We start from the raw sequence: 16,477 nt of genomic DNA, 5'->3' as shown, positions 1-16,477 counted from the left end.
AAGCAGTATGGCACACAGTCAGCCACACTTTCAACGCTGGCGCAGGAGATATGGAGATGGGCCATCCCTCTCAAGATAGACCTGCTAGCCATACACCTACCAGGGAAGGACAACATACAGGCAGACTGGCTTAGCAGACAGACATCGGCATCCCACGAGTGGGAGCTCAATGCTCAAGAGACAAGGTGGCTGTTCGACAGATGGCGAACGGCATCAGTGGACCTGTTTGCCACACGCCGGAATGCAAAATGCCTAAACTTCGCATCCAGACAGCCCGAGGAGGGGTCCCTGGGGAATGCCCTATGGATAGACTGGTCAAGGACATTTGCTTACGCTTTTCCCCCAATACCACTGATGCACAGAGTGCTGAACAAGTGCAGAGCGAGCAACATGATCCTGATACTGGTCGCGCCACAGTGGGCCAGACAGACATGGTACTCGCAGATCATGGAGATGACACAGTGTGCAGCCCACAGATTCGGCAGGAGGAAAGACCTACTCTCCATGCAGAACGGAGAGGTGCTACACCCAGAGCCAGAGAGCATGAGCCTAGTAGCATGGCTCCTGAGGACATAGAGTTCGCACATTTGAGATTGCCAGAAAGCACCCTGTGGGTCCTTCGGGAGGCACGAAGGCCCAGCACTCGGAAGTGCTATGTTGCGAAATGGAAAAGATTCACAATATGGTGCAGAAAAGAAGGACTTCACAATAAAATGAAGAAGGACTCCACAGTGCTAAAGTACCTGACACACTTGCTGGAGAAGAACCTTAGCTCATCCTCGTTAAGAGTTCACTTGGCAGCGATAGTCGCCTACACAAGGGGAGAAACGTGCAGGAGTTTCTTCACATCACAGGTGGTGAAGAGATTCCTGGAAGGAGCGAAAAGGATCGCACCACCCAAGCGGGTGCCGCCACCTGCATGGAACTTGAACATAGTCCTAACGGAACTCATGAAAGAGCCCTTTGAACCACTTCACAAGGCCTCCCTAAAGATGCTAACTATGAAAACAGCTTTCCTGGTTGCAATAACGTACTTACGCAGAGTAAGCGAGCTTCAGGCGCTGACGCTACGAGAACCCTACATACAAATACACAATGATAGGGTTGTGATGAGGACTGACCCACACTTCATGCCGAAGGTGGTGTCCAAATTCCACATGAACCAGTCTATACAGATGCCGAGTTTTTTCCAAAAACCAACCACTAGCGCAGAGCGAGCCCTGCACACCCTGGACGCCAGAAGGGCAGTCATGCACTACATTGAGAGGACGAAGGGACACAGGAAAACAAAACAGTTCTTTGTGTCATTCGCCAACAGTTTCATGGGCAAGGCAGTAACCAAAGAGACTATTGCACGATGGATCGCACAAACAATTCAACTCTGCCACAAACGTGCAGGACAAGAGCTAGCAGAGGGGACACGTGCCCACTCCACTAGGAAAAAGGGTGCTACAATAGCCTTCCTGGCTAACACACCCATACAAGACATATGCCTGGCGGCAACATGGGCTTCGGTGCACACGTTCACGAAGCACTACTGTGTGGATATACAGATGAACAAGGAAGCACAAGTCGGACAAAAGGTGCTCCATCACATATTCAATAACCAATGCTCATCTTCCACCCAGCCGCCACAGAAATGAGAAACCGCTACAAAATCTATGCACAGCATAGTGAATCCAGAAAGATTCACGCTGCAAAACGAATAATTTTCTTACCTGTCGGTGTAGTTTTGCAGCTTGAAGATCTTTCTGGATTCACTAGCGAACCCACCCGCCTCCGCCAGAAAGATGAGGCTGGAGAGAGAAGAGGTGGTTAAAAAAAAAAAAAATAAGGGACTTTTTAAAAGTACAAAGCGGTAAAATATCACCTAAATAGAACATTGCCATTACTTCGGAAACGAAAGAAACACGGAAAAAAAGAACCCGAAGATGGCGCCCAAGAATGGGAGCTTCCGCAGGAAGCATGCCGACATCACCGGAAATGCACCCAAGGAGGTGTGACGCCGACGCCCACCTGGCTACGAAAAAAAAACAAAAACAAAGAAAAGACTACGAATCCGGACCCAGCCACAAGACCACGGAATAATGCACAGCATAGTGAATCCAGAAAGATCTTCAAGCTGCAAAACTACACCGACAGGTAAGAAAACTATTCGATTAACTCTTCTTAAGAACCTCCATGCAGACAGTAGTACAATACCATTCTGGTCCCCCTTTTCTGGCAAGCATGCATTGAAAGAGTCTGCAGTTTTGGTGTCTGAATCTTATGACCTATTCTACCCGAGCAAGAAACCATCCATTAGTTTTTCAATCTCCACTTTTGGGCCAGGACACTGTTTTTCCCTACCTGTTACGGTTACCAGATCCAGGGTTGCAAAATGAAATACTAAGGGTCAAGGTGGGATATAGTCCAATTCACTTCTCCAGCCCATATTGGGCCAGGGTCCAGTATAACAGTGGTCTCTGCTCTTGCCCCTGAATGCGAAATTCTCCTTAATGCACATACTAATGGACAGTGTGTTTTATCGCGCAAATCAAATTAAGTTTTTAAGACTCTTGTTTTTTTTAATATGATACTGTCCATAGGAGGAAAGCTGTAGAGCTGTTATCAGAAATGCGTTACTAAGATGTGGCAGTTGGAATTGCTTGGTTTTCATGTTCTGTTAAATGTTTTTTTTAAATGACTAATTGTTGTGGGAAGGGGGTGTTGAGTAGTTAAGATGGGTCTCATTTATTGATTTTAACTGTCTAATGTGTTTTTAGAATGTTTGATGCACTATTGTCTAAATAAACGTGTTTTTCGTCCTACCTTCTGAGCCTCTTTTAGTAAGATTTCCCATGTTGATACTTTGATGTGTTTCAAATATTTGTGTCACTGTTTCCTTTTGAATTTCTCTATGTATTTATTTAGATTCTGCTAAAACAAAAGAGAATCCCAGTGAAAGAAACAGAGAGAAGAGAACTGCAAAGCCAGTGCGCAAAATTCAGAAAGTGGCCCGGGGTTTGAGCCCTGATGTCAAATCAGGTAAATGATTCTTCTTTAATGAGCAAGCATTGGCACTGCCAGTAGATCTGGTTTATGCCTGAAAGGGCATTAATTAAGCGCAATAAACTGCAGATATAATTGAAGGCAAGTGATCAACCTAGTTGCACTATCTGTAGGAAGCTGGCTCTGTATTGTAGTGTAGTCCAAACAAGTACCCTGTCATGCAGGACCTACATTGATTATGGGTAACGTATACTGTGGGTCTGGTGGCAGACTGACTCTTTACACCCCCGCCACATATATTAGCCTATGGTTCGCATTAGCTAGCTCGCAGTGCCACTAGAATCTCCTGTTATCAGAGAGATTAGTTTGTGCAACTTTGAACACAACAACCTCAGACTCGTGGAAACAATATATTACTTTTCACCCAATCGCTCGTGCTTGCTTGTTTTTGTTCTCAGAGATACATAGAAGAAACAGTTTAACGTGTTTACAATATGAATTTATTGTACAGTAGTTCTTCTCATGTAGAACAAGTGTGCTGTTACAAATGTAACAAATAGAACCAGCAGTACAGTGAATAAGAATATATAGTATTATTCTACTATTTGGCAACGGTCATGAACCTATACATCAATATAGAATGCATTTATAAAATAAAGTGCGTACTCCTAAGATGCCTGACTAGATGTACCCAAGTGTACCTAGCATGTGAGTAGGTGCTATATAGCCTAAGCCTAAGAGCCAAGAATCCCGCTAGGCTTTAGTCAAACCCCCATACCTAAATAGTGGGTGTGTGGGACTTCATCCTGGATTTGAGCTGGACACCCCGCAAGGGATCGTCAGACCACTGTCAGCTGGAGCGAAGTCATGTCGGAACTGCAGCGTCTCTGGTCTGTGTGTCGGCCTTGAAGTCTTGGGTCCCTCCTGCTTATTGATAGCAAGAGGTGCTGTATTTATACAGTCTATGTACGTGTGTTGCCCATTGTTCAGTAGATTAAACCTTGTGCGTCGATGGGAGAGGTGAAGTGTACCTCCTAGAGAGTGTACTTATTAATTATTCATATGTGCGAAGGATGACGTCTTAGCTGTATCGATCGGGCAGAACCCACCCTCGTCATGAACTAGGTGAAAGGTTTAGTTTATAAAAGGCTGCAGACCTTATAAGGCGTGATGTCCATACAAGGCAGTCTTTCCTTATATTGAGTTATGTCCTTATAAGGCTTGTTTATATGAAATGACTGGATCTGATGTAGGGAAAGCGTACAATGTTCCCTGGACCTATATTAGGGTACCAATATCGAATATAACAGTATATAATATAGCAAAATTAGGTATACTGTGCACAGAGTCCATTGGAACCTCAAAGGTAGGCAGAGGTAAAAGTAGATAGTACCATACTCTTTATTTGTGGTATTGTGGGCGGGCAGTGAGGCTTTCTCATAGGTTTGTCTCAATCATTAATTGTAAACACTCAGGCAGCAAATGATGTCACACACTACTGAACTCAGACCAATTTTGTTTGTATCAAAAATATTATGTTATTTTATTTTTAGAACCAAGCCAATCCTGGTGCAGCTAGGTGAAATAAATGCTTTTCAAAATCGTATGCAATGCTTTACAGTTGAATGCATGCTCAAATGCAGTTGGTTTACTTACAGGTAAGTCAACAGTTTAAAATTACTTTTCAGTTACCTTACAGATTACTTTGTATGTTACTTTTTAGACGACTTTTTAAGTTACTTTTTCTACTTAGTGTGATATGCCTAGATATCACACTGGGACATTTCCCAGAGAAAAGGTGAGTAAATCAGCTTTTGTACATTAGCATTTTTAAGTGTTTTATACAAACCAACTCCACACTTGAAACAGTTTTCAAAGAAAAACAATCCATGTATTCTTATGAAGGAAAATTAAGTTAACGGTTTGAAGGTAAGTACAAGTTTGTGGAGTTGGTATTCTGGGTTAGAACCAGGGTTCCCCCATGGTCAAGGATTCACTCCTGAAACACCCTCAGCGGCACAAGGGCGCCCAGGTGCAGAGTGCTGAGGCCCAATGTTATCCAATAGGGGAAAGGGGACCTCCAGTTGGTGGCTGCTCATGAGCAGGCCATAAGGTTGTGGGAGCAAAGCTCCTGGTGTTCTGCTCAGGGCAAAGGGGGATCCGAGTTAGCACTCAAGGTACACCCATGGGGTGGCTGGGTGCAGAGTGCTGTTTTGGCATGGTGTGCCAAGCCTCCTCCCCCAGGATCAGCAGGCTCAACGAAAGAGAAGCTGCAAAGGCTTGCCGCCTTTGTGAGCTTCCACAGGCCTTTTGCTGCTTCCAGCAACTGGCCCCCACCGGTTCTGAACCCCCACTTTGGGCCAGAGAATCAGCGGGAAAACCAAGTGAGGAAAAAAGGTGTGCCCACCTTTGCCAACTCCACCCCTCAGGTGGGGGAGGCGAGTTGAAGCACAACTCTCTACCCGGTGCCATCTTGCAGTTGGGGGGACCCAGCCAACCAGAGTGAGGCATTTTCCCTCCTCACACTGGACGGTGCGATAATGGGGGGTATACCCTCCCCAATTAAGGGACCCATTGGTTCCAACCTTTACCTACCTGGACGCCTCTAAATTTAGTATTTAGAGACCACCCCGAACCTTGCCTCCTCAGACAAGAACCTACCAAGGAGAGAAAAAGAAGAAAGACCGAAGAGCTGTGCCAAAGCTAATAAGAGAAGTACGCCCACTGACTTGGCACCAGCCCTACCGGCCTGTCCCCACCTCGAACCTGCAGAAGCAAAGTCCAGGTGTGTCCTACAGACAGCAACTTCAAAAACCAAGAGGACTAGCCCTGCCTTCCACAGAAAAGACTCTGTCTCCCGTGAGCACCAGATTTGCTCACCCACAGACTCTGGCTCCGGCCAAATCTGCGAATCTGCACCACTCTGCATGCGTCGCCGATGGCCCTAGTTGGAGTGGCCCAAAACCCAGAGGATGTCTCCCCGGCGATCCTGACCTGAGATCTGGTGATCTTACCTGCCTCGAATCTCCCAGCAAAGCCTCAGCCTCTTTCTGGAGGATCTCCTGGACCGCGACCAGAGCTGGTAAGAAAAACTAGATGCCTAAAGACACCCGAAGTTCCACGGCCTTTGGTGGCTCAACCAATGGTGTCCCAGCATCCCCAGGCATCCCAACTTACTCCAGTATTGGAACTTTCATAGATTCACATGCCTGAATCATTCCCTGTCGTCGAGACGGGAGTCTCCGGTATATAAAAAAGCAGTGCTTAGTAATATAGCAAACTGAAAAGAGGCCTAGGCCCATTTCCCTTTTGCAACCCATAGCCTTTGTTATGTAAAAAAGGCCCAAACTTTTCCCTGAACCAATCAGAGCTCTTCACCTTCTAGAACACTCCTGAGAGAACCTTCTGCCCCTCAGATTTTTCTACCGCACGTTGTGCTAGGGAGTCTCCTTTGAGCTCTGCTCAAAATCTTTACTTTTACAGTATTTTGACTAAGATTTGAGGTTTTTTCATCTAATTTCATCTACCATGTCTGAGAAGGAGAAGAAAGGATTATTTAGAGCTTGTTCCACCTTATCTAAGAAGAGGCTTTATACAGATGACCCTCACAAAGATTGCATCTACTGCCTCTATCCAGACCATAAGGCAGCAGATTGTAAGGTATGTCGTACCTTTTCGAAGAAAACCTTGAGGGATCGTGAGGGAAGGCTGCTGATCTGGCTCCAGAAGGTTAAAGCCAGGAAAGAAATCCTCTCAAGTGAGAGTGAAGAGGAATCTGTGGCGTCTAAGAGATCTCAGAAGAGAAGTAGATCTCCTCATACACATTCCTCAGGAGAAAGACCCGAGAAGGCCCCAAAAAAGACCACGCCAGGGTCTTCAGGGCGCAGTCCCTCAAAATCCCCTTCAGTTAAAGCTAAGGGGAAGAAGGGTTCTGCTTGTGAGGTGAAACAAGTGAAATCCGCCTCAGATCCACCAAAATCACCTCAGAAAATCAAGATTACCATCAAACGGACTTCTTCTACGCCTTCTGAGAAGAAAGGTAGTGTTTCAGCACCGTCGACGGGACCGTCGACGAAAAAGGTACCATCGACGACGGCAAAAACACCTCCGTCGTCGACGAAGAAAGATGGTGTTAAAGCTGGTGAGAAAACAGCGTCTACGATTTCACAGTCGAGGGCGATTATCGTCGACGGTTTTACCGTCGACGAGAGTGTTGACGAGCGCATCGACGACGGCAGCGTCGACGACAGGAGTGTCGACGACGGCAGCGTCGACGAGGACGACTACGTTGATGAGGACAGCGTCGACGGTGACTACAACGTCGACGGTGGCGTCGACGACGATGACTTGGTCGACGACGGCGATGGGAATCTCGTCAACGGGCTCGTCGACGAGGGAAAAAACACCAGAGAAAAGATTGGTGCCTTGGAAAAAGCCTATAACACCAGAGGTTACATCTCCGAGCTTTGGTGCCTTGGAAAAAGCCTATAACACCAGAGGTTACATCTCCGAGCAGGGTCTCTCCATTGCTGCCATTTCACCTGCTGGAAGAGGAAGATTCGGAGGAGGAAGATGACGAGTATGGAATTGCGAGTAGCCCTTCGCAATTGCAGGTCAAGTACCAGGAGGTGGATTCTGAGGAAGAATATGGGGGTTTTCAGGAACATCCCCAAGAACAGCACCAATATCGCCAACAGCAACGCGAGGAGATGACAAATGTGCCATCCTCTTTGTTGAGGGACCTCCCGGGCATGTTGGAGGATTATAGGAGGAGATACCCTGCGACTCCAGTCACTCAACAAGTTCCAGAGGTTATTCCGCGTCCACGGTCGGTACCAGGGACACCGGTTCGTAGGAGAGAGATTTTGCCGAAGCCTACTGCTAGGTCTCTACCACCGACGTCACATCACTATACCTCGGATGACGATCATGAGGATGGGGAGATTGCGGAACCAAGTGCAGAATGGAATGACTATTTCATCCCCTCACCTTCAACTCCTACGCCGAGACCAGTAGATTCTCCACCGGAGGACATCGGTGGTTTTCATAATTTGATGGAAAGAGTCACTAAGAGATTTGCACTGTCCATGACAGAGGAGAAAGCGGATTGTTTTTTATACGACTTCAAGGACTCGTATCGGAAATCTGTGCGATCCCTGCCTATAGTGTCTCATATTTGGGAGAAATGATTAAAGGTCATGGAGACGCCAGCTACAGTAACGCCGGTTCTGGCCAGACTAGATAAAAAGTATAAGGCACCTATTGATGCTCCAGCTTACCTTTTGGGTCATCCCAAACCGGATTCTGTGATTACTCAGGCGGCACAACAGAAATCCAGGAACCCATCTGCTCCGATCACAACACCTCCGGACAGAGAGGGCAGAAGGTTGGATAATGCAGGAAAACGTTTTTCCTTAATGTCTGCTCTGCTAGTGAAAGCAGCTAATGCTCTCTCTATCTTGGGAAGGTACGACAGGCAGATATGGTGTGACCTGTCTCCATACATTAACCAGGTGCCGGAACCAGAGAAGCAGGAGGCGAAGAAGATTCTCCTGGAAGGGGAGAGGACTTCGGCCGAAGTCATAGACTGCGCTATGGATATAGCGACCACAGCTTTTAGATCCTTGGGAGGAGCAGCGGTCCTGCGCAGGCAAGGATGGCTGCAAGCAACGTCGTTTAGGCCGGAGGTGCAAAACAAGATTTTAAACCTCCCTTTCAATGGAGAAGATCTATTTGGGAAGCATATTGATGATACTCTGCAGAGTATCAAGAAGGATACTGATACGGCAAAGGCTCTGGGGACACTGCAATACAAAAAAACGCCTTTTCGTGGCTCCAGGGGTAGAGGGCAGTCCTCGTATAGAGGAGGATATCACGAGGGGAGATATTCTTCTTATTCTGCCTCATCGCAGCCTTACCGTCAACAGTACAGTCAGCGTCAATCAGGAGGATATACAAAATCAACTCCAAGAGGACGGGGTGGCCGGGGAAAGGACAACACCCGTCGGCAATGACAACCTCCATATTCCGACTATGTCAGATGCTCCCCTGGGTGGAAAGATTGCTCACTATCTTCACAATTGGCGGAAAATAACAATGGACCAATGGGTCCTCAAAATAGTTCAATTCGGTCATACCCTAGAATTTCTTCAAACGCCCCCTTGTACGCCACCGATGCACCAGAGAGCCAACCATCTGCATCAATTCCGGCAGGAGATTCGGACAATGCTCCGAAAGGGAGCAATAGAACCGGTACCGAAAGCCCAGGAAAACAAGGGGTTTTACTCCCGGTTTTTTCTTGTCAGGAAAAACAAGCTCCAATGGCGCCCCATTCTGGATCTCAGATCCTTAAACATCTATCTCAAGAAACAATCTTTCAGGATGGTGTCTCTGCAGGACATCCTTCCTTTATTGAACCCTGGAGATCATATGACTACATTGAACCTACAAGACACGTATTTCCACATGCCAATCCATCCTGCACACTGACAGTACCTTCGGTTCTTAGTAGCCGGAAGACATTACCAATTCAGGGTACTGCCATTCGGCTTGAAGTCAGCGCAGAGAGTATTCACGAAATGCCTGGCTCCAGTAGCGGCTGTGTTGAAGCAAAAACATCAAATATTTCCTTACCTCGACGACTGGTTAGTCAAAACACCATCAAAGGTACAGGCCAGAGCGTCAACACAGGCCTGCATAGACTTGTTCGCCAAACTAGGATTGAATCTCCACGAGGGAAAGTCAAACCTCCACCCAGCAAAAGTGATCACATTTCTGGGGGCAATATTGGACAGTGAATGCAACAAGGCGTTCCCCTCGGAAGAAAGGCAACTGAGGATTGTGTCCCTCTTCCAAGACTTTGTAAAAAGAAAGTTTCTTTCAGTCCGCAGGTACAAATCCTTGCTGGGCATGATGTCATCTTGTATTCCCCTGGTGCCTTGCTGCAGGTTAAGGATGCGCCCATGGCAGGAGCAGATCGATCTCCAATGGCGTCAAGTGGAGGGATCCTTCGACGATACAATATGGGTGACACCAGTGATTTTACAGGCAGCAGAGTAGTGGACACAAAAAGGAAATGTGTCTCAAGGTCGGATGTTTCTGGCAAGAGCGGCTCCTCTAGTGGTGACGACGGATGCGTATTTAGAAGGATGGGGAGCTTTCCTTCAGGACCTTCAAGTCAGCGGTCGTTGGAAGGTGCACGAGCAGCAATTGCACATAAATCTGCTGGAGCTCAGAGCGATCCGCTTGGCATTACTAGCTTTTCTACCAAGGATAAGAGGTTCACCGGTGTTGGTAAGAACAGACAACACTACGGCGATGCACTATGTGAACAAGCAAGGGGGAACAAGTTCTCTCTCCCTGTCTCAGGAAGGCCAGGAGATATGGGAATGGGCTCTTCAGCAAGGAATATCATTGGCAGCAGAACACCTCCCGGGGGATCAAAACATCAAGGCGGATACTCTCAGCAGACTCAAATCGTCCTGCCACGAATGGGAGCTGGATCAGGGGATCCTGGACAGCGTCTTTCGAAGATGGGGGAACACCGATAGTGGACCTCTTCGCTACAAGGGAAAACGGGAAATGCCAGTACTTAGCAAGCTGGCTTCCCCAGAGGGCATCTTGGGGGGAATGCGTTTTCCATGGCATGGTCCGGCGTCTTTGCCTATGTTTTTCCTCCAATTCCTCTTCTTCCCCGCGTACTGGTGAAGATCAAGAAAGAACCGTGCAGGCTGATCCTGGTAGCCCCGTGGTGGTCCAGACAACACTGGTTCACGGAACTACTGCTGCTGTTGGAGGACCGTCCAATTCGGTTGCATCCAATTCCATCGCTTCTGACAATGTCCAAGGGTCAGGTGCTCCATCCGGACCCGAAATCCTTGCGATTAGCAGCCTTTCTCCTGAACACTGTGAGTTTAGTCATCTGAACATCTCACACGAATGGAGGGAGATCCTGTCCAAAGCCAGAGCGGAGAGTACCAACAAAACCTACAGGATGAAATGGAAGAGGTTTTGTCTGTGGTGTAAGAGGCATAACGTTCACCCTCTTACGGCTGCACCTCATCAAATTATACCTTACATTCTGCTGTTAGCAAAGTCAGGATTAGCACACGCTTCCATCAAGGTGCATTTGGCTGCGTTATCCCGCTACAGGAGGTCATCGTCAGGCCCGTCCTTATGGTCATCAAGGATCATCAAGCAATTTATGAAGGGGATATTCAGGGTCTTTCCTCCAGTAAAGCCTCCACCACCACTATGGAATCTGAATATAGTACTCTCTCAATTGATGAAACTACCGTTTGAACCGATACACAGGGCGGACCTTAAGTTCTTGTCCTGGAAAGTGGCTCTTCTCATTGCATTGACTACAGTTTCAAGAGGATAGAATAATTCTCAGGACGAACCCGAAGTTCATTCCGAAGGTGCCAACTGATTTTCATCTGAATGAACTGTTGGTGTTGAAACGTTTCTTTCCTCGTCCGTCAACAGCAGCGGAAAGAGTATTGCACTCACTGGACGTTCAAAGATGTATGAAGTTTTACTTGAAAGAAACTAAGGCTTTTCACAAGTCTTCTCAGTTATTCGTCGCTTTCAGCGCACCCAGGAAAGGTTTCCCGCTGTCAAAGAGGGGAATTGCCAGATGGATTTCCAGTGCGATTATCTACTGTCATCAAGCTGCTGGAAAGCCTCTGAATGCACGAGTTCGTGCCCATTCCACGAGGGCGGTGGCCACATCCACTGCACTGTTTGGAGGAGTGTCAATCCAGGATATCTGCAGAGCAGCGACCTGGGCATCTACGCACATCTTCACCAGGCACTACTGCTTGGAGGCAGCCGCAGAATCGGATGCGGCGGTGGGAGAGGCGGTATATCATCCAATAACAGTGAGCCTTTTTTACATCCCTCCATCCGTAATTTCTCTTGTTTACAAAGTCACATTTTATATACGTGTATACATATATGAGATTATGCTTCATTTTCAAATCGTATTGCCTGATTATGAAATGAATCAGAGAAATGTGCTTTGTTTTTCACTGCTCGCTATTCTGATTCAGGCATGTGAATCTATGAAAGTTCCAATACTGGAGTAAGAAAACAAGTTACTTACCTGTAACATTAGTTCTCCAGTATTGAAAGCTTTCATAGATTCACATGCACCCACCCTCCTCCCCTGAGAGGCTCACCTCGGATTTAGCACAAAAAGTGTGTTATATACACAAGTGCGCGAAAAATATGAGGGGCAGAAGGTTCTCTCAGGAGTGTTCTAGAGGGTCAGGAGCTCTGATTTGTTCAGGGAAAAGTTTGGGCCTTTTTTACATAACCAAGGCTATGGGTTGCAAAAGGGAAATGGGCCTAGGCCTCTTTTCAGTTTGCTATACTACTAAGCACTGCTTTTTCATATACCAGAGACTCCCGTCTCGACGACGGGGAATGATTCAGGCATGTGAATCTATGAAAGCTTCCAATACTGGAGAACTAAAGTTACAGGTAAGTAACTTGTTTTCTTACCTCTCTAACCGGAGGTCACCTTCAGAAGATCTTTGTCCCCGAGCCTGCAGTCGTTGGTGAAACCGGAGAATCCCCATTGAAAGCAACAGGGCACCCAATGCCAAAACAGCACACTGTACCCAGCTGCCCCTGTGCCGCTGCAGGTGTACTTTGGGTGCTAACTAGAATGCCCCTTTGCTCTGAGCCTAACACCAGGAGCTTTGCTCACACAACCTTGTGGCCTGCTCGTAACCAGCCACCAACCAGAGGCCCCCTTCCCCCACTGGATAACATTGGCCCTCAGCACCCTGCACCCAGCTGCCCTAGTGCCACTGAGGGTGCTTGGAGAGTGCATCCTTGACCCTGGTTCCTTCCCCAGAATACCAACTCCCACAAGCAACTACTTACCTGTAAACCGATAACTCAATTTTCCACCATAGGATTGCATTGACTGATTTTTCCCTAAACATTGTTTTAAGTGTGGAGTTGGTTGGTATGGTACATTGACAAAACTGCAAATGTACTAAAAGTGAATTGCTTACCTTTTGTCTAGCAGATGTCTCTGTCTAATTTATAAAGTAACTGAAAAGTAATCTCAAAACAGTAACTTACCTGTAATTCAATCAACTGCATTTGATCCTGCATTTAATTGTAAAACATTGCCTAAGAATTATGCAAAGCATTTGTTTCACTTACCTGCACCTGGTTTGGCTTGGTTCTAGAAATAAAATAACTAAACTGTATTTTTATACAAACAAAATTGGTCTGAGTTCAGTCTTTGAGTGTGTGACGTCATTTGCTAATTAAGTATTTCTGGACTCTCAACTTGTGTCACTAACACCCCCATTTCTCAAACTTCGGGTCAGAGTACCTCCACCCTGATCCCTTATGTTGGCCTTCACCGGAAGTTTCAGTCCTGGGAACTGTTCCCGATCGATAAAAAAGTGGCCTCAACTTTCTGTTCATGTTGCGCCCAGCCAACCACAGCATTCCTGTTGGTGCACGCATCCGCAATTGACCGCGAAATCGTTGCAACATATCCACAACCAGAGATATCACTATAATTTTCAACTTACTTTTCTCAAAATTTACCTGAACGGATTTGCACCAAATAGCAAAAACCGCAATCTGCATAACAACATCTAACTTTCTGCCAAATTTGGTGTATTTGCCCAGCAGTTCAGGCTGAAGGTTCGACAACGCGTTCCTATGGGAATTAACATTACAAATGCACCCTTATTTTGCACTCCTATTTCTCTGGTTCCCACTACATGGATCACCTCCAGATTTTCCATGACACCCAGAAACTACTGTGACGCTGTTTGGAAAATTTCATGAAGATTGGTCATACGACCCCAAAGTTATAGCCAAGTTAAAAAAAAATGCTTTTTCTATGGAAACATGGTCCAAACTATAACTACCTACTGGCAACCGCCAGTAGGTTGTAGACTATATATATATATATCAATCAATATCACCTGGGTAAAAAATAAATAGATGTGATAAATTTTAATCATGCACCTGAATAGCACTACATCTTGCACCCTCCTTCACACCTTAACCATCAAATCTGCAGGCACCTGTGTGAAAAAAGTCAACATAAACATAGCTTTAGGTGTGGTCTTGTTGGATCACAAAAGGGATTGTTTTAGCACCCAAATACTTGCATTCTGTAAACTCTCAATCGCTTTCTCTAGCACACACTCTTTTTAAGATTTATAGTAAAATGCGTAAGTCCCCTATTTAAAGAGCCCACCACCACCCTAGTAGTGACTTTAATTTCCCTTCTGGTTACTTCAAGATAATCAAAGTATATTTCAGCCATGTGTTATTTTTAAAGCGTATAACTCTATTCCACCCTCCTGCTAAGCTCTTCCATGGCTTCACTTGTCTCTTTAAGAATGACTTAACAAAAAAGCTATTAGTGTGCTGCTGATAACAAACATGCCTGTACCTGCATTTATTTAAGGTCATTTCCTGCCGTAACACACACATTTTTCAAGCATTACTTGTTGCATATTTGAAACAAAACAATAACATTTTAAAATAATCTGATACCATTTTACCTAGAATTCGATACCATTTTACCAAAACCGCAGCCAAATTCCCAAACCATTGTGCTGTATTTCTATTTAATGGATCTGATAGAGGCTTCTAGCTGCTGATTGCTTACCTTTGAACTCCCCAGGTGTCAGGCTGGATCCAGAAATAATTTTGAAGCACAATCCTATTGTCATTAATGGGGCGGGTAGCTGTGGCGAAAATGGTCTTCCTGCCACAATGCCTATGCAGCCCTCCTTTGATACTCTCCCAAGGGCAATCTTTAGACGTTTGCACTCTTTGCTTACAATACTTATTTGGGCGGGCAGGAGGAGACCAGTACCTTGGGAACACTTGTATCTACCTACTTCAGAGGGAGGGCTTGCAGTGCCACATATGGAGCTGTGTTACCTTTGCGTCCCAACTACAGCATGCAGCCCATTGGCTCGCGGAGGGGGAAAACTGGGAAAATACTGTTGGCGGATGGGCTGTGAGCCACTGTACTCCTGCAATTGCTACACTCTGGCGGACGGGCCTCTGTTAGGATTTCATATCTTACTAAACACGTAGCGTCGTAATGGGAGTGAGCTGTGAATGTGGTGCTGTGGAAGGCACCCTTTTTTCCGGGAATTTACCTTCTGCGATTTGGCAGCCTTCCAAACTCTGGCTGACGCCGTGAAGATCGCAGTATGGCGGGAAGGGAGTTAGGAGACCTTGGGTGATCTATACCCCAACAAGGTATTCATTACCTTTGAGGTGGTGCAGGAGACATATTTGAAAGAAACAGTTGGTTATAGATTCCTTCCCTTAGAATTACCCCCAGGCGTCAGACTGGATCCAGAAAGTTTTTCGTCAACCGTACCCCGGCGTCCCGGAAGGTGGCGTCAGTCGACTCCGCATTCGGCATCAGGGTCGCTGGAATGACGTCGCGGTAGCTACATAGACGCGGCCCTTGCGCGCTGATGTCATTTCTTTCTTTTTTCACTCCAGCAGGCGCAGATCCTGAGAGAGCAGTACATCCAGTCACTTTTTGACTGACTTATTTCTCAACTTTTGTCGAATTTGTTTTTTAAGTCCAATGATCCCTGGTGCACGAGGGATCCCCGGATACAAGGCCTGCAGTTCCTGTAACCGACTGATGTCGGAGACGAACCCGCACCGTGTGTGCCTCTACTGCCTGGAGCGCGACCACGACCCCAAGCCGTGCTTAGACTGCTGGACCATGGCCGAAATCTTTGCGGGAGTGGTCCCGAAAGCTACTCGAGGCCCGGCAGTCGGCTCCGCGCCGCTCGAGGTCAAGGAGGAGGTCGAGGAACTGGTCACGGAGCCAACACCATTCTTCGTCTAAGTCTTCGCACTCAAGGTCAGGTAAGTCGAAGCACAGGAACAAGTTGAAGTAGCATCGTCGCTCTTTGACTTCTCCTCGTACGTCGGCTGACGCAATGGGGGATGCGGGTGGTGCCCCTCCCATCTCTCCACGTGCGGAGTCCGTAGAGTCGGCTCCGGGTTTACCCCCTTCCCGGGACAGGGAGCAACTCCTGCCCAGGTTCATCAATTTTACGAAGCGATGCACGCCATCTTTGGGCAGCCCGACCTCGCCGGCATGCCTTCCGGCCCTGCAAACTCGGCTGGGGGTCTCTGGGTCTTCGGTGTCAGTGGCTTCGGCCTCGGCGCTGCAGGGTCCCCTTGGATCCAGGCCTGGATCCGGATTGGCCCCGGTCGACCTTGTTATGCCTCCCCTGGCTCTGATTCCAGCGGCACCACGTCCCCTACAGGCGTCGGCTCTGTGCCCAGCCGACGTCGACCCCTGCCTCCATCTCGAGGTAGACACGGAGTCGGACTGGTGCTGACCACCGACGGGTACTTTTGTGCCCCTGGTCTACCCTGGCTCTTTGAGACCAGATTGGCAGCTAGAGGAGGAGGACTGGGAGGGGTCTGGAGACCCTTTAACTGACCATGT

At 47.2% G+C, this 16,477-nt stretch overlaps 1 protein-coding gene across 1 annotated transcript in view; it reads left to right on the top strand.

The window, feature by feature from the left end:
- The window catches only part of CEP350 (centrosomal protein 350), a 1,478,431-nt gene that overhangs the window by 191,481 nt on the left and 1,270,473 nt on the right, over positions 1–16,477 (top strand). The window contains exon 8 of the mRNA XM_078643560.1: positions 2,914–3,027. Coding sequence (XP_078499686.1) covers positions 2,914–3,027 — 114 coding nt within the window. The remainder of the gene's footprint in view (positions 1–2,913; positions 3,028–16,477) is intronic.

Source organism: Lissotriton helveticus, chromosome 1_1, assembly GCF_964261635.1.
Source record: "Lissotriton helveticus chromosome 1_1, aLisHel1.1, whole genome shotgun sequence".
Classification (NCBI taxonomy): Eukaryota; Metazoa; Chordata; class Amphibia; order Caudata; family Salamandridae; genus Lissotriton; species Lissotriton helveticus.
This window is presented reverse-complemented; position numbering and strand designations above follow the sequence as displayed.